The following is a 26500-nucleotide window of genomic DNA, read 5'->3' on the forward strand; positions in this document are numbered from 1 at the left end:
CCGGTGATGCTTGCTTAGTCATAGCAAAGGTGGGCAGACATATCTCTGAATGCGCTGTGACTTCAGACATCCTATTTTCTTGACTCGGGAATCCTCCGTGCCTGCACACGCTTCAATGGTAGCTGCTGCTGGGTGAAATGGGTGGGGAGTGAAACGGGCCGTAAAGAAAGCTACTACACCTGTTGGATCTCAAATTGTGGAAATGGGTACCCTTGGTATGTAACAAGAAGGATCACCCCTCCCTATTGGGGCATTTTTGGTTGTATCCAGTCACATGCATGGCCCGGGGCACTGAATTACTCTAGCACCACCTCCTTCTCAAAGTGATCAGTTTTGGACCACCAGGCAGGGGTGGGCTGGGACCCAAAAGTTCTCCTTGGCTGGGACCCAAAAGTTCACATGGACAGTTTTTTCAAAGTGTCTCCATATTACTCTGTGCAAGCAAGCCTAGCTTCTCGAAGTTGGGTTTGAGGAGTTGGAACATGTGTAAGAAATGAGTGCAATTAGTGACATTTCGCCCCTCTATAGGGATTCGAAACTATAAAAACATAACAAAAAAGTGTCATCTGACATGTGTTAGTAGTCAGGAATAACGGACTGGAAGATTTATAACACTTAACAAATCCTTGACTTAAAAAGGGATGTGTCGGGTGAGGGGAGCTGGATGGAGTTGGGCGCATGGCTAAAAGGGGAGCAGGAAACTACGGCTACCCACACAAGAGACCCTTGGTGTAGATGCTCACCGGGAAATCTCCTGAGCTCCCCAGAGTCCAGTCCACTGCTGTTGCCAGATCCTGAGGCCCGCCTAACCTGCCAGGAGGCAGATATGCCTGTAAATCTGCCCCGGCTTATTCTCATCTTTCGAGTGTGTAACTATACAAATATGACATGTCTTCCCTATGCAGCATGCAGCATCCAGATAGAAGATGCACACACCTTTGCTCCTTTTTTGCTGCCGGGCCCTCTATCTGGGCATATCTACCAGGCATCTCATATTACCAACATTGCCCATTTGATGGTAAAGTATCCCAAACAATCATGAAAACATCAGAAAAGAGAGTGATTGCAGCTGGCAGGTGTCACCTGGAAGGGGGCATTGCTGTCTGCCTTTTAATTTCTTTAAACTACTGCAGTGTCCTTTATCTTTAGTGGCTTTGTCGACCCTTCTTTGTCAGTTACAAAGCGCAATAGACTGAATGCACCTTCATGGGCATGATTTATTCCGGGGGCTGGTGATGCTGCATCAAGTTCTGAAGGAAATGGGCACCCATCCCCCTTAGTTCCACTTGGAACGGTGGCATCCCTTACTCCACCACCGGATGAAAGCTGCTGGTCGTCTGCCTATGGCAACAAGACATATTTTTGGATGTGACTGGTATATGTTTGCAAGATTTTAAGCCTTTAGTGTTATGTTGTACTACATGTTGTAAGGTAGCCATATTCTGCGTTTAGCCGACTTGTGTAAGGTAGCAACATATTGCATAAGGTGTTTCTAAAATCAGTCACTCTGTCCACGCATTTTAGGCCCTGCTCCCCTTTTTGAATCTAGGTGATACGTAGCACTGCTCTTTGTTTCTAGCACTGCTCTTTGTACGTAGCACTGCTCTTTGTACGTAGCACTGCACTTTGTACGTAGACGGAACCCAGAATGTAAACCTTGTTGTGTGCACAGCTAACCCAATTTCTCTACTCACACCCCGCACCTTTGAAACTTAGCGGAAGGCACGGGCTCATTTCACACACTCTGCGCTCGCATATAACACAAACACTATTGCACAACACCTCTGTCATAAGAATGAAGCTACCTTTAACGACAAAACGAATTGTAGCTTCCCACATAATTCTCTATCTCCTCAAACACAATCCACCCTGTTTAGTTGATAGTTTACCTCTGTTGCGCCTATCCACATGCCATTTCGAAATGGGTGACTAGCAGGGCCTAGGCCACCCTCACATAACTGTAATGGCCAAAATGCACACGCGCATAATACCAACCAACAATTTCTCCCAAATTTGGACTCCGGTCCCTCCGAGGGTGTCCAACCAAACAGTGCTTTGGGACCATAATCATGATGAAAGGCACTATACGAATGACAAAAATGAATGAATCAATGTAAAGCATTGGTACATGCTAATGTCCTACTGCTTGATGTTCGTTATACATATGCATTGTGGTGCGCTATTGTACTGCATTTGCTCACTTTACCGAAATCAGCTTAACATGGAAGGTTGTGCCCATTGTAATGTGTTGTAATGATGTAAGTTTTAAAAACATACATTGAGGTGGGCCATGAAGTTATTGGGCCTCATTCCGAGTAGGGCGGTAAGGGATACCGGGCAGCGGTAAGGGATACCGGGCAGCGGTAAGGGATACCGGGCACTGGTAAGGAGACCGGTGCCGGTAATCCCTTACCGCCCTACTACAAGGTCCCTTAGCGGGTCCCTCCTTTAATGCCTGGTCTGACCAGGCGTAATGGACGGGACCCGTTAAGGGACTTCAGAGCTAATAGCGGTACTATAAATTGCGGTACCGTTATTAGCTACTTCCCCATTCCCATTGAGCCCTATGGGGGCTCATTGGGAATGGGGAATGGTTTTTTCAATGGGGATTTACCGGTCCCGCAAAGGTCGGACTACACCGGTAAGTCCCCATTGAACGAGACCGGTGCCGGTACCGTCATTGGGGGAAGTCATGGCGCAAATTGCGCCATGACTACCTCCAATCTCGAAACGAGGCCCATTGTGTGTGATGTCAAGGGCTTGCATCATATGTCACTCAGAAAAGGGGAGAATCGGCATCTCCCCGGCTAGGGGATTGTCAGTATGCCTCAGACTATTAGAGTGTCAGCATCCATACAAATAGCATTGAATCAGCACCCATCAGAATAGCAGAGTGTCGGCATCCCTCAGAATAGGCGAGAGTCAGCATGCCTCAGACAAGGAGAGTGCCAGAATCCCTCCTAGACTAGGAGAGTGTCGGCATCCCTCACATTAGGGGAGTTTCAGCATCCCCCAGACTAGGAAAGAGTCCACGTCCCTCAGACTCGGAGAATATCAGCAATACCCAGAACAGGAGTGAGTCATCATCCCTCAGATTAGAAGTGAGTCGAAACATCCCTTCTCGGACTATGAAAGTGGCAGCTTCGCGGGGACTAGGACAGTGCCGGCATCCCTCACACTAGGAGTGAATCGGCATCCCTCACACTAGGAGTGAATCTGCATCCCTCACACTAGAAGTGAATCTGCATCCCTCACACTAGGAGTGAATCTGCATCCCTCACACTAGAAGTGAATCCGCATCCCTCACACTAGAAGTGAATCTGCATCCCTCACACTAGGAGTGAATCTGCATCCCTCACACTAGGAGTGAATCTGCATCCCTCACACTAGAAGTGAATCTGCATCCCTCACACTAGGAGTGAATCTGCATCCCTCACACTAGGAGAGAGTTCTAAGACACTTGACGGGGATCTCACCAAATACTGTTTCAAAACTCATGAAGTCTTCCTGACCCTCAAATCCGTATCCCACTTAACCCAGTGCTGTAGAGGATCCACTTTCACACAGAAATGGGAGCGGTCGCCCCAATCACGTGACTTCATTGGTAAACACAAACCAGATAGTGTCAACAGTCAAGACAGGGCTGCAGATGCAGTCCATCGAGCCCAGCCCTGATCCATGGCAGAACAGGAGGATCTCTGGGTAAGATATTAACATAGCCTCATTCACCCATGCCTAAACAAATCAAGATATATATGTCTGCCTAGAATGCTCAAGCACAGAGCCGGCGTGAGGTGTGTGCCACCCAGGCGGTCGCCCCGGGCGCCATATTAGCTTGCCTGCCACTCCAGCTCAGGAGAGTCTTTCAAGGGCTTCCCCGAGCTGGTGTGTTGGATGACGGCGTGGCAGGTGCCCTATTGAAATGGAATGCGCCCCGCTCTCGTGCTGACGCCGGGCACTCCAGCACGAGAGCAGGATGCTTTCATTAGCCTTTCAAAGTCCGCCTCATGCTGGCTTGACAGCTGTGCTGTATTGAAGTGATTAACTCCCCGCTCCAGCGCAGCAGCGGGCAGTTAATACCATATTTTAAATAGAGTGCTGCTGCTGATCTGGCAGCGGTGCTCTATATGGCTGGGCCACTGCAGAAGCGGTGCAGCGTTTTCATCCTTTTTAGTATCTTCCTTTACACAGCTGGGATGTTCCTGGCTGAAGTTCCGTGTGAAGGACGACACTTTGGCGCGGCTGTTCTGGCGCCAGATGTTTTGGCGCGGCCGTTTGGGCTCAGGTGCCATGTCGACGCAGCCGGCAGGGCGCGGGGACTAATAGGCGTCGGCATGTTTCGGCACTGCAAAGTAAGTCCTTTGGCGCCACCTTCTGTTGACTTTAAGTAATTTACATAGTAATATTTACTTGAAGATTAAACACTGTTCATGCGATACATACTAAAAATGAAACCATGTACATGGAATACATACTAAACAGTTACATGAAACCATGTACATGCAATAGGTATATATTGTCAAATAAATGCAAACATTGCATTTTTATTTCTAACACATGTTGCCGGAACAAACAACAAATAAATATGTCCCACTTGATGTTTGAAAAGCTGTCAGCCCGTAATGCTCTCACCCAGAAGACTTTCATTGCTTTCCTTTAAAAGCACTGCGTCAAGCGACCCGGGATCCCAGAAGTGCAATGCAGAAAGCAGCCTGACTAACTGGTGGACAACTTAAATGTTGTGATGCCCAATCTATGTGCCATGAGTGCCCACCCCTCGGACACATGGTGACTGTATAGATCTGGGCAGTGTGTCAGTGCCACCTTTGATGCTTGGCTTGAATATGCGCTACCTTCTGGTTTTCTGACCTGCCCCCCTGTAAGCCGCGCGAATGGGGTACATGAAACTCTACTGAATAGAGTGTCGCGCTCTTTCCTTTTCTCAACGGAAGTGAATTAAATGAATGCAGCGCAATTCTGGCGACAGACCGCAAACACTCTCGAGCCAGAGTATAAGACGGTCAGGTCAAACACATCCGAAACTCTGGGATAAAGCTTTGAAATATCTCCACGGAGCCGATTATGGCAGCAATCGCGGATGTCTGTAAATAGGCCCCCACCATTAAATCTCGGAGGTCAGAAAATGGATTTCCACCACAGACTATCATTAACACTTTACTGGGTCGTAATCATCGGACTTTAAAAACGGAGCTCACCGTGTTTCAAAATCCGGCCATAAATCTTCACATCTGGCCAGTGGAGCTTGGAAAGGTTGTAGCTGCTTAACATGGCTGTCATGTCACTTCAGCATCCCTGCAACGTCACACCACTCAGGGGTCATAAAATTGCCGTGGCCCATTATGTGCAAGGGTAACAGAAATCGGCTGCTCAGCGTTGCCAAATGACCGGCGCCGAATTGGCTCCACCATGGTCGCGCCGAAAGGGCCTCTGCGGCCACAGTGGCGTGACAAAATGGCCCGCGCCGAAACGTGGCGTTCCCAGTTTCGTGAACGTAAACATGTTCCAGGGATTCTTTACTTTTGGCGCCATCTGGTGGCTATTTAAACCCATACATTTGTTTTTCTGGTCTTACACGTTTCCTCGAGAACACACGCACGGCATTCATTGGTAGTCTAAGAGCTACTGACTGCCTGTTTTACAGTGGCAGATTTAAGGCAAAGGGCCCAGTGGGTAAAAATTACAGAGGGCCCCCAAGTGGGCGGGTCCTGGAGGAGGGGCCCCAAAGTGAGCGGAGTTGCGCAAAGATGAACTTTAGGGACACATGATTCATTTTATTTAAGTTGTGATTTTTAAGGCCCGAGAGCGCAGACATCCAGCCCTGAACTAATATTACAACAAGCTGAATTCAGGTCTGCTTAAATCTGCATTATTTCTTAACTATAATACATTAAACACTTTCTAGAGCAGAGAAGCGTGCGTTTCTGGAGAGGGGATAAGGTGAGAAGTAAACTGCCCAGTCAGAGCACCCTGGACCGAGCTGCAGTGAACAACTGGGAAGTGATTAACACAGAGTAATAGTGGGCATTGTGCACCGCGGGGCAGGCGTTTAACGCCCATTAATAGATTCATTGCCTCCATTACAGTGCGCTGTGACCATCTGCTGAATTTCGGGTCTGACTGCAACGTGTGTCTCAGAGAGAGACTGGGAAGGGAAGAGGTGGGGCAGGGCACAGGGGCCCGCTCGCCATTTGTCTGTCTGCCGACCGTTAAGTCCGCCACTGCTGTTTTACTGACTGTCCCTGAGAACGTTAAGTCTGATACGATCTAAACAGAAGCAGTGTATATCTTTCTAGGTACATTTCAAGTCGCATCTTGTGAGGGCTCCCCTCGCCTAGAGCAACGTTAACGCAGGCAATGGACCATTGACTTGCTCATCACAACGCCCACTGACTATAAAAACAATCTATAACAATATGATAACATGATACAGTGCTTCATGCCAGACTCCTTCAGTTACTAAGCACTGTAATACCAGATGTTATTACCCCATTTGACTGGCATTTAGACAATGTGTCTGTTTTGCACGCCCAAGCAGTCCACTTCACTCTTTATTGAACCCTCTTTCAGTTTTGGTCACCGCTGCCTTGTACACAAACGCAAAAAATTAAAGGCGCACCTGCTTTAAAAAATAACGCCATATAAGGCGAACATCAACACCAATTCCCCTAAGAAATAAGCCATCATCATGTCAAAGTCATCTCGAGTAAATCTGAAGAAAAGCTGTCATACAAAAAGCTCCTGTTGCTCCCCAGTAAATCATCACTTGAACCTCGTTTCATGAGGAAAGATGTCGCATACTAGAGGCCCTTCCTGAGCCCACCCTGCGTGTTCTGTGGAGAGCGCCTGCTGTCTGACCGAAGGGACTCCGTCACGCTGTCAAGGCTCAACCGTGAGCAGGGCCGCGCTGACTCTTCTACAATTCCTGGAAATGGCTGCAGAGGAACCATTTCAGAAGGTTCCCTGAATATCTCCGCAGCTCTGCCCCATTTCAATTTTTTAACCCTGAAACAATAAAACTGCCCCTCTGGACACTTTCTCTTCTCCCAAAATGTGATCACTTTTGAGCATGCTCGGTCCTTAGAGGTTTGCCACCGCTAATTCATGTTTAGAATCTTCCATTGTTGCTTCAAGAGGACTTTTGATTCCACTTTTTTCCAAAAACCGTGTCCACTCTTCAGAACCATCCCTCCATTGGAGCAACAGACGCACGGCAGCATTGTTCAGTGTATGGCCGGCTTACTGGCTATCCAGAAGCACGCCAGCATTGTTCAGTGTATGGCCTGCTTACTGGCTATCCAGAAGCACGCCAGCATTGTTCAGTTTAGGGCCTGCTTACTGGCTGTCCAGAAGCACGGCAGCATTGTTCAGCTTAGGGCCTGCTTACTGGCTGTCCAGAAGCACGGCAGCATTGTTCAGTGTATGGCCTGCTTACTGGCTATTCAGAAGCACGCCAGCATTGTTCAGTTTAGGGCCTGCTTACTAGCTGTCCAGAAGCACGGCAGCATTGTTCAGCTTAGGGCCTGCTTACTGGCTGTCCAGAAGCACGGCAGCATTGTTCAGTTTAGGGCCTGCTTACTAGCTGTCCAGAAGCACGGCAGCATTGTTCAGCTTAGGGCCTGCTTACTGGCTATCCAGAAGCACGGCAGCATTGTTCAGTTTAGGGCCTGCTTACTGGCTATTCAGAAGCATGCCAGCATTGTTCAGCTTAGGGCCTGCTTACTAGCTGTCCAGAAGCACGGCAGCATTGTTCAGCTTAGGGCCTGCTTACTGGCTGTCCAGAAGCACGGCAGCATTGTTCAGTTTAGGGCCTGCTTACTAGCTTTCCAGAAGCACGGCAGCATTGTTCAGCTTAGGGCCTGCTTACTGGCTGTCCAGAAGCACGGCAGCATTGTTCAGTTTAGGGCCTGCTTACTGGCTGTCCAGAAGCACGGCAGCATTGTTCATCTTAGGGCCTGCTTACTGGCTGTCTAGAAGCACGGCAGCATTGTTCAGCGTAGGGCCTGCTTACTGGCTATCCAGAAGCACGGCAGCATTGTTCAGCTAAGGGCCTGCTTACTGGCTGTCCAGAAGCACGGCAGCATTGTTCAGCGTAGGGCCTGCTTACTGGCTATCCAGAAGCACGGCAGCATTGTTCAGCGTAGGGCCTGCTTACTGGCTGTCCAGAAGCACGGCAGCATTGTTCATTTTAGGGCCTGCTTACTGGCAATCCAGAAGCACGGCAGCATTGTTCAGCCTAGGGCCTGCTTACTGGCTGTCCAGAAGCACGGCAGCATTGTTCAGCCTAGGGCCTGCTTACTGGCTGTCCAGAAGCACGGCAACATTGTTCAGTTTAGGGCCTGCTTACTGGCTGTCCAGAAGCACGCCAGCATTGTTCAGCCTAGGGCCTGCTTACTGGCTATCCAGAAGCACGGCAACATTGTTCAGTTTAGGGCCTGTTTACTGGCTATCCAGAAGCACGGCAACATTGTTCAGCTAAGGGCCTGCTTACTAGCTATCCAGAAGCACGGCAGCATTGTTCAGTTTAGGGCCTGCTTACTAGCTCTCCATTCGCGGATGCCGCTGAGGCAGCTGAAGTTGAACCTGTCCAGGAAAGGGGCTGCACTTTTTGATGTTTTGATGATTTAAAGAAAGTGCGCCTTTGTAAGCAGGAGCTATGGTCCTTGAACCTGTTGCATCGTGAGGAACCTGAGATTGAGTAATCACTCCAGCGTTGGTGAGTGTCTCGTTTAAAGTCCTCCTCTCTGTATTTCATTCACTTCCGAGTGCTCTTGACTTTCTCGTGTCAGGTTCCAACTTTTGACAGCACCTCATGTGTGGGTTCACAGTACTTGTCTAGACAACGCAGGTTCATCATTTTCGCCCCCATTCCTCTCGAGATCATTGCTCTGCCTGCTAGGCCCAGAGATGGAAGTGTAATATCAATCATTGTTACGCCCTACCACTACTTATTTTCATTTTTACAGAGCGTACTTTTAGTTCAAAGGCTCAAGAAACGTGTCCTTGGGGCTTTTTCTTTCTCCTGAGCCAAATATAGAATCAGCTCAGGCCGGACATTCAAGCACTGTCAGCTCCCCAAGACACAACAGGGCAGACACACACACACACGCACAGCGTCCGTGGCTCTGCAGATCGATATGATGCTCAGGCTGCAAATACATTACTTTATTATTATTATTTTTTTTATTTGTTTTTGGTTTAAGAGAAAACCCTTACAAAGGAAAAGTATTGAAAGTTCAGATTTCATACAAACAGCAATTTTTTCCTGCATATTTAAGATAACAGAAAATAAAAAGGTAAACTAAAAAGGGTACGATAAAGGCTCAGAAACCAGGGATTAACTAAGTAGACTGATCCCATTGACTGAAGGGCTCGAGAGCATGGCTAGTCTGTTGATAGTTCCTTAAGATAGTAAGCTTCTCCAAACTTTTTACTATCGCAGCAGTTAACATTACTTCTTGGCCGGAGATCAGTCTATCCCAAAACGCATCCTGAACTAGGCTCTCCTCTCTGGTTACAAATCTCCCCAGTAATGATACTCTAATCGCCCATGTGCCTTCGCACTCCAGCAGCAGGTGTTTGAGGGATTGTAAATTCGGAGAGGCACAGATCTTGCAAAGGCTTATTGCCTTCTCGCCCTGGTTTCTTTGGTCCAGTATTTCACCCGTGTGGGCTATGTTCAGTCTGAGTCTGAGAAAGTTGTTTCTAATTTTTTGGTCCGGGAACTTTTCCAAGTAATGTGGGATGGTGCCAAGTTTTCTGTCCACTTTCAGGAAAAGATTTGGAGGGTTAAGGCTTCTGACTCCCTCGATGGTTTTAATCCAGTCCTTCGGTCCTAATTTTTTTTTAACTTTCTAAGGATTTTGTATAAGAGTTTCTGTTGTTAATCCCAGCCTGTATAAAATACAACCAATCTTTTCTTCTAAGCCGAAAAGTTTTTTTGATTTTGCCTTTTTTAGATGTTGGTTTACGTCGAAAAAAAGAGTGGATATACTGGCTGTGGTTATGTTACGATAGAGGGACAATAGCTTCCACTCCGCGCGGAACTCAAAGAGGTCAGTCCCAACTCAAATCTCAGACTAACGAGAGGAGTGCACAATGGAAGATGGAGGGAAGATTTCCACAAGAGACCCTCAATTTTGCTCCAATGATAGTTCCACAGTAGAGGCTTTGCCTCGAGGCCATAGAGGAGGACTGGGACAACTTTACCTATGTAGAACTTCTTGAGAGGAATTATTGAGAATTTGCAGAATCTTCCATTCAGATTTTTCATTTGTGCAATAATTTTTGATATCTTCCTAAGAATGGAGTATATCACCTTGTTTGAAGTTGGATGAGCTAGGATTTCGTATCCCAGGTATATTAACTCGTCCACACGTGGAATTGCTTTGCTGCCCAAGACCCAGTTTCTTGAGGTCACCTTTTTTTTTCGATGTTTAAAGATGAGGACCTTAGATTTAGATGGATTAATTATGAGACCGTTCAGTTTAGCATATTCATTAAGTTTTGACAGGAGTTGTTGCAGCCCTATCGCTGAGCCATCCAGAAGCACATGGTCATCTGCATAGGCCAACCAATGGATTCTTCTTCCATTAATTCTCGGACAGATTAATGATGCAGAGGCTAGAAAATCTCCAATGTCTGAAAAAAACAAATTGAAGAATAATGGAGCACCCAAGCAACCTTGTCGTACTCCCTTAAGGACTTGGATTGTTTCTGATAGATTACCGGGTTCATCCAGTCTCACTCTGATGGTAATGTTCTTATGGAGTTCTATGAGCATAGCAAGAAGGGGTGCTGGAATCCCCCAAGTATTTAGTTTCTGCCAGAGGAGGGATCTGTCTACTAGGTCAAATGCTTTCGATAGATCGACCCATGCCCCGTATAGCGGAGAGCCTTCTTTCTCATTTGAACTTTCACTCAACAGGTTCAGGATAAGTCCGTTAAGAGGCCTTTCCTGAAACCTGTCTGCTGAGGGGGAAGGATATGTCTGGAGTCCACCCATAAAGTAAGTTCTTTCAATATTAATCTCATGAAGATTTTACTATCTATGTCCAACAGGGCGATGGGTCGATAACACGCAGGGTTTCAACTGTCGCCCCCCTTGAAAAATGGAATAATAAGTGCACTCTTCCATGATGGTGGGAAGACTTTATTCTTTAAAATTTCCTGAAATAAATGGAAGAGTAACTTTGCCCATAACTTTGGTTGGTTTTTAAGCACCTGATAAGTGAGGCCATTCGGACCTGCTGCCTTAGAGACAGAGGAGGATGTGATAAGGTCCTCAATTTCTTCCTCAGAGAATGCCAGCGACCAGGTTACGTTTGGGAGAAGATGATCTCTGGAATCAGTTGCTTCAAAGTTTTTGGACAAATACTCCACCCACTTGTGCTCAGGGACTAGATTGCACAGTGAACTATTTTGGCCGGTTTCCAGTTGGTTTAATGCTGCCCAAAACTTCCTGCAATTATTTGCATTGAGGAGGAAAAGCATTCTCTCCCCGTCTTCTTGGCGCTTTTGGTGTTTGTGATTCTTTGTCCAATTCCGATATGCTGGTTTAATCTTTTTGAGCTTTTGTATACGGCTGGGCGGATCTTCTGCTTCATTCTGTCTTATGTGGCGTAATGTTTTGTGCATGATTCTCTTCTTATTATATGTTTCCTCATCGAAATTGTGAAGGTGTGTCTGTTTCCCTGCAATCTTTCCTTCACTTGGTTAGCAGGTGGACCACACAAACTTTCCAAATTTTTCTGGATGCATTTCCTCTGTCCATGTTTCAGGAGGGACTGCCTCCAGAAGTTTATTTAACTTTTTCCCCCCATTTCTATATTTGACCACTTTCAGTTTACCCATGTGATCCTCCAATTCCTGTGTGATATATGGGTTGGAGGCTCTCTGAATTTTGGGGAAGAGGAGTTCCAACCTGGCGTGGTCACTCCCCCCTTCCCAATCCAGAGCAAGACTAGGGCAGAGCAGGGTAAGAGATGATGTGACGAAGATGTAATCTAAGGTTGATTGCAGAGCCCCTTGTCGCCAGGTTGGCCCAGCCACTTCTACACTCCTGCTTTTTTCATTTATCATGTCCAGGTCCCATGACTGGAAAAAATCCCACCATTGTTTGCCTTTCCGTATAGTACTTTGTTTAGTTAGGCCAGTCCTCACATTCCCTGGATTAATACAATCAGTATTCAGGTCCCCTACAATGATGATCTGTGCTCCCTCGTCTATGCTCTTTGCCGTTGACAATAGGGAGTGTAGGGATTCTATGAAGTCTTGGAGTTTTGACCTAGCAGGGTTCCAGTAGATGTTTACCAGGATTAGAGTAAGCCGAGAATCCTTCGGTCCTGTCTCTACTTTGCAGGCTTGAATGCCCACCCTGTTGTTACAAAACGGAACAATTTCTTTGACATTGGAGTTTTTGGTTACTATTAACAGGCCTCCTGCTGGTTTCCCTTTTAGTTGTTGTGAGGCCTTAAGATTTTGTACTGTGAAGCCTTCTATTTCAATAGGGTTAACCAGCTATGTTTCCTGAAGCAGCAGGATGTCATTCTGTTCTAAAAGATTATTTTTCAGCTGCTTTATCCTCAAGAAACTCGGCCCTCTGGTGTTCCAGGAAACTAATCCGAGACCCCTTTGTCTAAAGACTGTTCTGCTCCTCGCCTAGTTTCAGGAAGATTTGGGTGATCATTTCTGGGATTTTTGTTAACAGGTTCTCATTAAATTTGGGCCCAAGTGAAGCTTTACTTTGGGGCTCTCTTATCACTCTGGTAGTGCCCATTGTAGTGGATGCGTCCTCCACTCCTGTCTGTTTAGACCCCGGGCGATTGCCACGCCTGCCTTCCTCCTCTGATTCAAATACCCGAAGACCTTCTTTAGCCAGTTCATATTTGTTAATAATGAGGGCCTTTTGCGCCTTTCTAGAGGTGAGGGCTATCTCCACGAAGAATTTATCTTCCCTGATCGGAAAGGAAAGGTACTCAATGTCTTCTGAGGCAAAGAGAAACAAATTGTAGTTCTTTTTAATCTCTGAAAGTAGAACTGATCTGCTAAGTGATTTTTCCTTGTTTTGTTTTTCTAGTCTCAGCCACACTTTTGGAATTATAAAGTTAGGCATCACAGTTTCTTCTTTTCTTGTGTCAGGGCAGTACCGATTTCTTTACAATTTCTCTCTGTCATCTTCTTAAGGACATATTTGAAGATTTGTGAATTTCCCTGACCCATATCGACAGTCTACTTCACTAGGTGTGGCTCTTGGTGGCGTCTCTTCTCGGGCAGCTATTAAGGGAGGAGCATTAGTGAGAGCCTAAGCAGAACCTGTTTTCCCCAGCGATTTTAGGAAAATTGGTGGCAATTTTACAGCCACTTGTCTATCCTCCACATTAGCCACATTTGTTTTTCCCTTATGCAATTTTTGTTTCAGAAATATTGGGGCAATTTTGATGTTTGTATGGGCTAATTTTTGATTTTTATTGTTGGGGGCTACAGATGGAGAAGTTATGGGTTCCGTTTGCATGCCAAAGTTTGAGGTTTGAATTTTGGTGACACTAGGACCTTCCTTGCAGTTTAAGCCTGCCTTTTTCTTCGCTTTTTCCCAGATACACACTTATTGGCCTGAAAAACAAGCAGATTTGTGGTCTGCGAGAATTGGAAAGGGGCAAAGCAGCTGCGCTAGTGTCTGCTGACTTTTCACCAGACGGAGTACTCAGATTTTTCAGAAATGTGTTCTTTCCTGGTTTTTTTGGAACGTTATTTTTCTGTTTGTTTGATTTCTTGGTATTTTTATCGGGTTGAGTGTTGAGAATGATCTCTTTTGACCTGCCCACTTTTTTCCTTTTTTGCCACTTTTTACTCTTGGTTTTCAAGGGTTCTTCTGGGCTTTGTTTCCCTCTGCCGGTCAATTGCTCTTGTAGAGTTTCTCCGTGAATTGTTTGGGTGCTGTGCCCAGTGTCTTCAATAATGTCAATGTCGACATTTGCCAATCTTCGAAATTCTTCCAGAATAGAGTCTGAAAGCGGGGTGTCGTCAAATAAGTCTTTTACACCCTCTCCAATTGGAATCTCGTTCTGGTTTTGGAGGTTTTGGATTTCCAGAGGGAGCTTCTTAAGAGCTCTTGAGTTGCAACGCTGCTTTTTGCTCCCTCTTTCAATAAATTATGAATTTGGGCAATATCTAACCCTTGTTTGAGTCCCTCAATTTGAGTTTCTTTCAAAATTGGAATCAAAATGGCGTTCATGATGTTGTTTGTGGCGACCAATGCTGATTCATTCTTCGAGATTTCATGTGACATCTCCAAAACAAGACCCGCTTGTGTTTGTACTTCTGTTTTGAGAAGGTCAAATACTGAAACCAGAGAGTTTAGAACAAAGCTCAGAGCTGCCAAAGTACTTTCACCAGGTGGGGGAGAACCCTCAGAAAAAAAAGCTGTTGGTCCTTCCAGTTGGTCTTGGTGGATTGGCGAGCTCGCCCTATTATCTTGAATGATGTTTACGGGCATTTGGTTATTTTCTTCACTCTCTATTGATGGCGTATTTTCCAAATTCGTATGTTCGTAAGTGGGTGGCTGCCAGGTGGTATCGATGATGTCGACCAGGTCATTAACACTCTTGTTTCTTTTTCTACAAAAGTGATTGTTAATTCTACTCTGAATCTTTCTTGTCGTAGGGTATACTCCAGCCCTCGTTTCCAACCCTTCTGGATATGGAGGTTAGGAAATAACCCCTCAGGGGTTTGCTGACTCTCTATGTTACTGAGAGCATGGTTGGTAGTGGAGACCGGGTGAACTATAACAGAGTCAGAAGTGGTAGGTGCCCCCTGCCCAGCCTCGCTCCCTGCCTCCAGATATAAACAGTGCTTAAACAATTAGTGGAGAAGTTTTGGAATTTGTTTACCTTTCTGGTGCGGCCGCAGTGCGCCAGTCGCTCAACAGTCATTGGGCTTTACTCCTGCCGGGCCGGGCTTAACGCCGCAAGGGTGGTAGCCTTCCTCCTTTGAAGAGGCCCACAGTCACGTGATCGGGTCACGTGTCACTCTCGCCCCGCCTCCTCCAGGAAGCGCGATGTTGCGTGGGCGAAGCCGGCAAGAGCCCAATGTAGCTTGCAATGCCGGGCACACGAAAAGCAGCCTCTGCACAATGGGGAAAGTTCGCCTTGTAGAACACGTAGCACACAGTGCGGGCGGCAGCCTTCCTCCTTTGAAGAGGCCCACAGTCACGTGATTGGGTCACGTGTCACTCTCGCCCCGCCTCCTCCAGGAAGCGCGTTGTTGCGTGGGCGAAGCCGGCAAGAGCCCAATGTTGCTCGCATTGCCGGGCACACGAAAAGCAGCCTCTGCACAATGGGGAAAGTTCGCCTTGTAGAACACGTTGCAAATACATTACTTTTATCAGTGGTGCAGCCTTTCATGGGCATGATGGAACATTTCCAACTCAAAGAGCTCCCAAAGCACCAGTCACCTTGCAAATCTGTGATGGTTAAAGTGAGCGACACAAAGCAGCCATTTAACGATTTGTTTATATCTGTTAGATATATTTTCTGGAGGACATACACCTAATTTTGTGGCATTTTGTTATTGTGGTAAAATGGTGGTATGTTATATTGTGGTAACGCATTGGTGTCTTCCCTATTTAGAGTGTTTAATGCTCCCCTCAGAATATACCCTAACGCTTGTATTTCATCCCTGGACCTTCCAAAATAATAGCTAACAGACTTAGATTTGACATTGTCACTGTTTTCCGTCAGCCACTTATCTACAATGCTGAGCTATGCTCTAGTAGCCAAATCACAAAACAATGTTCATGAGTCATCAGAATCACATGCATCACACACTTTTAAATTTACTTACTATGAACACCAAAAATTGACTTCAGGTTCTACCACGTGCGGTAAAATTAATTTCCACCTGCAGTAAAATGGGGCTATTCCATGTAAACTCGCAACCTCGGTGCCAGTGAGCGCATTCATGCACAGAAAACTCAACTCAATCGGTTTTAGGTTTGTGGTATTTTTATAAACAATAATACTTATAGATCTTCAGATAAAACATTGAATGCGGTGTAAAACTTGTGTACGAAAGAAAACATCTAGATAAAGTTACATTTCACAGCTTGCCCCCATCAAGAGGCTTTTTCAACCTTATTTTACCACTGTCCTTGAAGATGAATAGATTTGACAGCAAATGCAACTTGAGAGAAAGAAAGAAAGAAAAAAATAGCAGCAAAACAAACCTTTTATTCTGAACTTTCAAAGCTGTGTTCATTTCACATTAAGGAACATTACGCATGAAAGAAACCTGCTGGTCCTGACTAACTGTAAAAATACATCCACGCATCCAAACCTCACTTATGACTCATATTCACCTTAGAAATTGGCGAGGTTCCTGCACTGCTAGCTCTGCAAAAATCCTCTTTCTTGGCTTGGCACTGATATGAAATATTGCAACCTCAGCACACCCGGGCAGCCCACAAGAAGGACACGAATTGTATGCCAGGATCTCTGCTTCCCCAGTCTGCTGCCTGTCTCCTCGAAGTCAGCCTGCCCGTCTGCTTGAAGTTAGCCTCTGCACTGCACATCTAACACTCGCACCCACTCACAGGGGGTCATTCTGAGTTGGGCGGTAGCCATGGCTGCCTCCCATACTGGGTCCGGGTCCGGTATGGTTGAATGGGGACTTACCGGGTCATTCCGACCCTGGAGGACCCGGTAAAACCCCATTCGACCAACCATTCCCATTCCCATTCCCATTTGAGCCCCCATAGGGCTCAATGGGAATGGGGAAGGCGCTAATAACAGGCCTGCGAGTAGCAGGCCCATTATTAGCGCCCTGGTCCCTTAGCGGGACCCGTAAAGGACCTGTGGTCAGACCACACGCCCTTTATGGTTCCTGCTAAGGGACCTCAGAATTGGGCGGTAAGGGATTACCGGCACTGGTCTCCTTACCAGTGACCGGTATCCTTTACCGCCCAACTCGGAATGACCCCCACAGTGTCTTTTATAATCTCACCCTGTCAGTCAACAGAATCCTTCCCCTTTGACTAGATCATCTCACCCCATCCGTTGAATGCAGTATTTTTCCCTTCGAAACGACAGCTCTGCTAAACTGCAAATGTAACATTTTCCTTCCTTCCTGCTCAAACAAAATAGTGAATGAAATCACACAGCCAGTAACTGCTTGCACGTTTTAACTCCAATGCAGAAGAGCACTCATTTTCATTTCATCTCATCTGAGCCCATTTTGCACTAATGTGTTAATGACAGGTTACAAGTTATTGGGAAGGGTTGTTAGTTAATTAGCTCATATTAGTATTTATATATATATATAGTGTAAACTGGACAGATGACATATTACACTGAACTATAGCATATGTAAAACCTGTGCTCACTGCCAAAATATGTGCATTTCATTTATGATGAATGTTTGTATTTCTACATGAACCCACTACCACTACCTTCACTGCCAGAATATCCTACATACTCATGATGTCTACTAGCCTGATATGCAAAACAATACACTTGCTCTAAGTCACTAATCAAATGTTTTCAACATCATGAACATCATCACAAGCTGGAAGTTTGTGACAAAGAATCTGCATATCTATCTTTGTTTATTACACAACTTCTTTTATTGCCTCTCTTAAATCACTGAAAGTACCATGGGGTTGACTCGTTTTTTCAAGTTGGCATCATCTTGCATTCTGGGACCTACAGTTTACCATTCAGGATGTGAAAATTAAAGACACAATAATATTCTTTTGGATTAACATGTTCCTATAAGGATTTACATGCTGTCATGTTGCTCTATTATGCAATTCGTTTTTTTGTAAGTAAACTCTATTAGACATTACTGTAGATCTTGAATTCCAACTATTTGAGCCAAAGTTTGTGATCCTGGTTACCCCTCTAACCTCTGCACCCTCTACCCATAATATCCCCGTCACCCTTGGCCCTCTGTCCGACCATCCCACTCCCTCCTTTTTAGATGCAGACAGAGTACCACTACTTCCTTTCTTCCACTCCCACCCCTGGCCTGGCCATAGTGAATTGTAAGACCCCCTGTACCACACTCTTGCCCATTCAGGAGCAGCCATCTTACCTTTCTGTGAGGTTCACTGCTGTGTTCCAGCTCGCCGCCATTAATCCTGTGTTCAGAAGGCGGCTCAAGCGTGGAAGGCCTTTCAGTCCAGGCCGCAGAGTTTAGGAGCACTCTGCCACTCAAATTAGGACCATGGAAGAGGAGGTTGAAGTGTCATCAAAACCTGCCTTGACATGTATTTGACAGTGTATTACTGATTCATCTGCTGTTTATACATATGTAATATTTTCCTTATTGTTGAAAATGGAAATAAAGTTAATTAAAAAAAAAGAGTTAAAACCTGCCTTGCCCCACAATCAATATAATTCTTATACAGTTCACGCGTTTTGCAGCTATGTTTCTAGCTCCTGCAGGCCTCCCTCGTGGCCTATGTTGGCGCTTTACAAATGCCCATAATATACTTACATTACAGGGAGCAAGGTGGAGGGATAGACAGATAAAGGGGGCGATGGAAAGCAAGACATTATGAAGTCGAGGAAGGAATAAGTAAAACGACAGATGTGGAGATAGCAGGATGGATAGAGAGAAAGAAATGCAAACCGATCCACAAATGAACAGACAGCAGAAACATAGGCAGACATCCAGATAAACAGATGGGCGCGGCGGCATGCAGACTAACACACACATAATGTGGGCATGATCACCCTGGTGCTGCAAATACCACTCTAGCCCGGTAAGATGAAAGACGGTCACTATTGTGCATGTATCTCATTCATCTAAAGACAGCTGCCTAAGGGCTTGGAGCGCTTTATAAATAAATAAACTAAACTAAACTGCACAGCTTCTCCAGATGGACACCACAATAGGAATTGTAAACAGGTGGAGAGAGGCCCCCTTTTTCAGTGTCTTCCACCACACAGTGTTCATGGAATACATTAAATGGGATTACCACTATACCCTTCCCGGTTCTGCTACAATTCCTATCTTACCAACGTGTACTTTAAGACAGTTCCTGGTTGTTTATGAGATGTATTTTGTGTCAGGTGTCATTGCCCAAGAGGTGAAGGAGATCCTCCCCGATGCAGTGAAAGACACTGGTGACGTCGTCTTTGCAAACGGCAAAACCATAGAGAACTTCCTGGTTGTAAATAAGGTGAGGAACGGCATTGGATTGGCTAACATTTGTCATGCGTGCATGTGTGCCTGTGTAGTCCCTGTAGGACATGTCATTGCCCAGAAATACCACCCCTTTCTCTCCCGCTACAACTGATGTGCTCCAAGGTTTGTAAGTTTAGTTCCAGTTTTCTTTTGTCCCCTGGGTACCAAAGCTTAGTCTTGCTTGCCAGATAGCTGTCAAGTTGCACCACCTTGCTTCCTGTTCTCTCGTATCCCCCAGGTGAGATTTGCTGCAGCACAGCTGTTTGTTGAACCCCCCCTCTCCCAACAGTGTTTCACCATTGCCCTGGTTCTCTCCTAACGTCCGTTGTGACTCTGCTTGGAGACCATTCTTTTTAGTCCCCTGGCCATCTTCAGTTAGTGTTGGTTATTTGTTAACTCTGCAATTGGACTCCCTTGGCCCTGGTTCCCTCCTGTCCGTCAGGTGAGATCTGTTGGTGACTCGGCGCTCTCTTAGTCTTCTAAGTGTCTCACCAGAAATCCGGTTCACTCCTACCCTCCATGTTCCATGTCGGTTGTAGATAGTTTTGATTGTTTGTCACTTGGCCTCCAGGCTAAAGTAGCTTAGTGTTGGGTGTTATTCCTCTCCTGGGTTGGTTCAGCTCAGTCCTGTTTCTCTGTTATTCTTCATGGTGGCCCATCTTATTCTTTGCACAGTGTTGTCCCCCTCAGTAGTTTGTTTGGGGTCAATGATTGATCTTGGTGGAATGTGATTGGTGCATTTGCAAGCAGCGTCTCAGCGTTATTAGTTTACTGGCTACTGAACACAAATGTGCTTGTTCAGGTTGTTACTGAGACCTCTCTAAATGGAAACGTTGTTCCTTCGTTAACCTGTGTCTCTGGTGCACAGGAACGCATCTTTATGGAAAATGTGGGTGCTGTCAAGGAACTTTGCAAATTGACCGACAACCTTGAGACGCGGATCGACGAGCTGGAGCGTTGGAGTAGAAAACTGGCCAAACTGAAGAGACTGGACAGTATGAAGTCCACTGTCAGGTACTGTCACATTGTCGCCTTCCCGCAGTTCTGTCCCCTTGGGCACATCCGGCCACACCAGGGCTCCTGAGAGCAATCTCATCTATCTTGCAGAATGATCCACTCGCTCACATCCAATAGCTCACCCAGAGATTTGACTCCAGAGTCCCATGCTATTCATCCCCAGCTATTGTCCAATAGTCTCACCCCTGGCTGCTGGGGTGATCTCAGCCCCAGAATTCAGTTTAACACGTCCACAAACTCTGCATCCCGAGGATTTGCTATTAGGAGGGCAGTTGGTGTTCCTCGCCTTTTCAGGGATGCAAACTGGTCAGAACTTATGTGGGGAAAGGGATGGACAATGTTCACATCTTTTTGGTGTTCTGCATCCGGCTAACTTCCTTGTACCATTTTTCTTTCAGCCAAACAGGAAGCCAGTTTAGCCGCGCAGGAAGTGTGCCCTACAAAAAAAGACTGCATAAAGTTATCAGCAAGGTGAGACTTCGTCTAGAGATTTGACCTCTCTGAGTGAGACGTAAAGGGCACAGACAGATCATGAAACAGCTGGCACACAGAGGAATGTTAACCTATTAGCTAAGGGCCTCCGAGACGTGGGTTCTTATCCCATCTTTTGCACTTGACAAAAATGAAATAATGGGATTATGGGCAAATCACTCTGTATTGTTCAAGCTCTATAAACTCAAGTAAAGAAATCTAAAAATTAGGGACAAAGCGGCACAGACTGATATTTTCGAAGGCGTCCTGGTATCTCAGTATAACAACATAGTGCATTAAAACACAAAGAACATGTCAAATAGCTCCTCATTCTCTCATACAGATACACACAGATTACTCTTTGGTTGGCAGTACAGGAGGAAGGTTAGTTGAACAGTTGGAGGTTTTTGTCCCAAATCCAATTAAACATTGGTTCATCATTGCTCGGTCTAATGGGGATTCTCTCGAGACACGCAGTCGTAGTAGTCTCAGACTTCCAGAGGATACATCCCGACTTTATCTGCTTTCCAGTTTTAGGGGGACTATCCTCCCGCCCCTTCTCGGGACCCTCGTAACCCCAATGTTGACCGTGACACTGAATAACCATAGCGATGGATCTGAAGTTAAGTTTGAGTCCAGCACAGAGCTGTTCCTAGGCAAGCCCTCGAACCACAGCACAATATTTCATTAAGGAAACGCACCATGTGAGCACATGAATCCATGTCAAAATCAACGTGCAATTCTTTGCCTCGGATTGTAAATAAATGCAATGTTATGGGAAGATATATGTATATTTGATTTATTTGTATATGGTTCCCAAGAACCTTTACAAAAGCAAGAAGAATAAAATCTGTTTCAATTCAAATCAAATAATTATGCTTCAAGAAACATTTTAAAGAACCATGAATTAGTATAAAAAAATAAACATAAAAGAACAAAATGAAATATTACATAATTATGAAGTGAAAGATAAAAATACAAAGATAAAACACATTATTTGCAAATTTCAATTTTAATCTTGGAGCAAAAAAGTAGCTGGGAAGATATAAAAGCAAACTGCAAAGCAGGCTATCAAGAGTTCTCCATATTTTGGTTTCTGTACTCTGTTCTCGAGAGAGCCCAACACACCCCAGACACTTCTATGTGCATCACCTCTTGTTACAGCGGCTATTCCTACAGGAAATGATCGCTCTAGAGGTCCCACTGCTTCTTGAATCCAGGTTCACACTATATAAAATATATAAAAATAGATCATGGGGTGGGGAGAGACCAATGTGGACAGTGATGGGCAGAGCTAGATCAGGAAGAGCAAGGAAAGGTGGAGACATTCACTGGCAGCAGGGAGGATTAGTAACAGGAGAGAAAGAGAGACTCGTAAAGAGGCATGTGAAATGGAGTGTTGCATGTCCTCCTCCCCCCCCGTGCCTTGATTAACAAGATGGCATCTCAGCTGGGCATAACAGGCTCCCAGTCACCGACCTGTTCTTGCTACTCATCAACAATCCCTGCAGAGGGGCAACGATGAACTTTAAAATGGCTCCCACAACTTTCCGCACATCAAGCTGAGGACTCACAGGGGATGGGGGTAGGAGGATTAATGCACATATTACAAATGACAATTTGCTATTTCTCAAGGTTCTGCTTGTGATTACTGTGTACTTCAATGTTTTTAAAAGATGCATGATACCACTACTTTAATATGAAGTGTTGCTAATTATTCTTATTGGTACCGTTACATTGAGTACTTTTGACTGTTGTATACTATAGACCGCCATATTTATCCTATGAATGCATTTTTAATTTCAAACAAATCTGCTGTGATAGTGAACTAGCAGTTGGATAGGAAAGGAAGGAGTGTTGAGCCAGTGCACCGGCGGCGATTGGCTGCGCAGATCGGACTCGAAAGGGCTGGTCCAGGCTGAGCAGTTTGCTTCCAGAGGTGGCCACCAATAACGCACTCTTTCTTTTGCAGTCTCCTCCGCCCCCATCGGAGCAGGCGTGCATCAGCCAGCGCTTCCTTCAAGGCACCATCATTGCGCTGGTGATCATCATGACCTTCAGGTGAGAGCGCGCGCCCCCGTCCTGCTATGTTTATCTTCACAGCATCTAAAGATGTGCAAGGGACATTCTTCCAGCAGTGGATATATAGGTGGGTCAATGAGGGAGAATGGGGAGGGAGAGTGAAACCATTAGGTTTAAAGTCCAAGAGGCGCTTTCTCTAGGCTCACCATGCAGCATGCCCGATTCTCTGCCAAAGCTGGCAGAAGTAATCTGACATGGCTCCTAAAAGAAGCTTTGCTTTTACCTGGGAAATCGGGTATTGTGAAATAGTGCTCCTTTTGGAGGTGTGTGTGTATGAGTCCATGGAAACAATACATTGCACCCTCCATCCAGTGCAGGCAAAAAAGCTTGGTGAGCAAAGCGCCCGCCTCATACCTCTGTGTTCAACTTGCAGGAAACAAGTAAAAAAATCTGGCACGGCTAACTCAGCCCCTCACCTTTACTAGTTGAATGAATTTAGTACCCTTGCATTGGGTATTCCCAATGCCTAGTGTAGTAGCACTCAGAGGCAGGAGGAATCCAGCATTAAACACTTATTAAGAACATGATGTTGGACCTCATTCCAAGTTTGGCTGTAATTCCATTGGAATCTCCTCCAAACTCATTTAAGGGTACTGCCGTGGGGTGATGGTGGTGTTAATTTTTATTTTTAGGGACCATAGAACTCCATGGGGATATTGACTGGTTTACTATGAGCAGTAATTCCACTTCGGCAACTCTGAATTTTTTGGGAAGTGAAGTGGATTATTTATTCTTTATGTATTTGCAAGGCTTATAAAACGCTTTTACCCAAAGATCTTTACAAAATAGTAACAACACAATAAGGACAAAACAGGCATGAAGCACAGATTAAGGTCAGGTGACAAAATCAAGGAAAAGAGATGTGTAATCTAAACTGTGAAAGAGAAAGACCAGAACGAATATCAAGAGATAAAGTATAGCAGAGTTTAGGAGCAAGGAGTTGAAAAGAGTGAAAATGAGAAGCAGCAAACGAGGATGAGGTACCAAGAGAAAAAAATGAGAGGCAAAATGAAGATCTCGAATGGAATGGGAAAGAGAGAGCAAAGAGCAAAGACAAGCTGGAGCAAGGGCACGTACACATTTCCAAACTAAACCAAGAAAGTAGAATTCACAGCACTGCTGAACAGGTCACCATTGCAGGCCAGCAAAATCGTGGGAAATATAAGAGTTAGGAGGTGAGCAAAAAAGGGTCATAACAGCCGAATATAGAATAGAACGTAGGGAGAGAAAGATGTATTTTGGCAGCCCAACGTTAAGTGAGGAACAGTAATAGGGACGGGAAAGAACCAAAGATTGTAAGAGGGTTTAAGCAGAAGAGAAAAGTAAAAGTAAGCTACTGGCAAATGTTCTTAATATTGAAAAGATGAAAATGACAAGAGCGAATGTAGTCGCAATTTGAATATCTGGAATGAAAAAGAGGAGTCAAAAATGGCCAATGGACTGTGTACTTGAGAAGACATGGGAAATTGGGGCAGCGGAAAGAAGATAGATAAAGTGGGAAGAATCTTAAAGGAAGCAGGGAAGTATAGAATTTCCGTTTTCTTCAAATTAAGACAAAGAAAGCGAGAAGCCATCCAAGAAAAAAATCACTTGGAGAGGAAGATGAATAGAATCATTGAAAGCGGGAAAAGGCAGTAGGATCTGGTGTCATCAGCAGTAAGATGGACCTGAAAGCTGTCCTCTGAAATGAATGAAGCAAGAGAAGAGGTTTAAAGAGGGAATAATACAGGATCAAGGACTGACCCCTGTGGATCTCCATAGGATAGAGGAAAGGGGCGGGAGGTAGAGACCTTCCAAGAGACAGTGTAAGAACGACTACAGAGAAAGGAGGAAAACCAATTGAAGACTGTACCAGAAAAACCAAGAGAAGAAAGACGTCAAAGTAAGGTAGGTTGATCTAAAGTGTCAAATGCGGCCCTGAGATCAAGAATTGAATTAGATACAGACAAGAGTGCGGTTTCAGGGGAGACACCTGGCTGAAAACCAGACTGATGAGGAGGGAGTACATTGCTATTTGCTGAAGGTAAACCATTCACTTTGCCTCCATTCTCGGGATTCAGAGTTGCAGTATAGTGGCAGTAAGGGGACAGTAATGAAAATACAGCCACTTCACTGCAATGTTTACCTGCACGGGCAAACTCCTAATGAGGCCTAATCTTATTGATGACTTATAATAAACCTTATACGACAGATAAGCAGTGAAAGAAGTCCCAAACCCAGGGCTTAATGAAGTAAAAGCCTTGGGGTGGAAAGTTAACACCCAGTCATATGGCAGATATGGGGATAACTGCCAGTGTCCAATGGGCTTATAGAGTATCAAGTACAGATAATTAACTGGATTTCCCCAGCGACGCATTTAGCGATACAGATGAGCAGTTGTATGGCTCCCGACATCCAGAGGCTGATCATTATTGACCAGACAGGTATATCCTCCACTCCCTGGAAAGTCCTCTTTCCTCACTCACGCTGTGGGTGGCAAATGTCATCAGCAGGATCCTATGTGACACATCTTTGATATCTGTGCATATTCTACACTCCACAACTGGAGTTTGCAGACTTCTAAAGTCTTCCTGAGACTTTTAGTTTATTCCTCAAAGAAACAATTTTAACAAGACGCTGCAGCATTTGACAATGAGGACAAAGGAAGGGATGCCCCCGCAAAGTTTGGAGTGCGCCATAGCATGATTGACCCTATCTAAGCAATACATGATCTGACAAGGCAGAGAGAAGTCTGGCTGCAACTGACATGGAAGTTCCCGATAAATATGGGAGTCGGGCAAGGGTGCATCCTGGCCCCAACACTTGTCAACATTTTCGAGTTGTCAACATATCGAGATGTAGAAAAAGCCAACATGGAGGTGGCCCTTCTTCAAGGCAAGCATCCATCTATGGAACACATTGCCAAATGGAATTTGGTCATCCTAGGACATGCTCCTTTTTAGCAAATGTATTAAAAACGACCTCCCCGCCCCATCACTAGTAGATAGCACACACTGTCGTCTCGTGATGCCTTGGTCTTCAGTGCCAAGAGGCCACTCTCGGTAGGAGTTTACACGAAACCTTACATAATAAAAGAGAAGGGCTGGACATGACCACTGTTGACTCCTACTTGATAATGGCTGGGATGACTTTGTGCTAAGGGATGCGCAACTTGTGATGGATAAAACAAGCCTAGCACATTCGCTTAAACTCACAATTTAAGCCAGAACGTTATGCTAAGACAAGTGGTGGCGGTTCACTGAATCTGGACAGTGCTGCTGCGCTGTAGGGTTTCTTTCCTGTTTGGAGTGGATGTCACTTGGCCAGAATTCTGGGGCGAGCACCCTCAAGTAAGATTTCTGTCTCAGCAGGATGCATTTTGAGGCTGTTTTGTCTCACACCGTGTACAATTGTCTGAAGGCAGCCGTCAAGATTGTGAACTGGATTGGAGTCGTTCGGTTTGAGTTTAAAGATGAGCCGTGTCTCATTAGCAAAATTGTACATTTTAATGTCAAAGTTATGAATGCTTGTTAAGAGTGCGGCAAGCCAGATATTAAAAAGTAGGGGCGAGATAGAAGTCCCACCATATCACTTCATAGCATGTTGACCAGGAATTGGATTGCAATTTTCTGGTGTCTGTCTCGTTGAAAATACTTTTTCACCATCATGGCTCTATTTTGGTGCTGTATATCATTGAGGCCGGAAAGTAGAAAGGAATGGCCGACAGTACGGAGTTCATTGTACACAG

General features: G+C 45.4%; 1 protein-coding gene across 1 annotated transcript in view; it reads left to right on the plus strand.

The window, feature by feature from the left end:
- Window positions 1-26500, plus strand: part of MYRF (myelin regulatory factor) — a 568116-nt gene that overhangs the window by 441162 nt on the left and 100454 nt on the right. The window contains exons 14-17 of the mRNA XM_069623888.1: window positions 19089-19198; window positions 20072-20217; window positions 20619-20691; window positions 22664-22752. Coding sequence (XP_069479989.1) covers window positions 19089-19198; window positions 20072-20217; window positions 20619-20691; window positions 22664-22752 — 418 coding nt within the window. The remainder of the gene's footprint in view (window positions 1-19088; window positions 19199-20071; window positions 20218-20618; window positions 20692-22663; window positions 22753-26500) is intronic.

This window comes from Ambystoma mexicanum, chromosome 11, assembly GCF_040938575.1.
Source record: "Ambystoma mexicanum isolate Mex_15411 chromosome 11, UKY_AmexF1_1, whole genome shotgun sequence".
Classification (NCBI taxonomy): Eukaryota; Metazoa; Chordata; class Amphibia; order Caudata; family Ambystomatidae; genus Ambystoma; species Ambystoma mexicanum.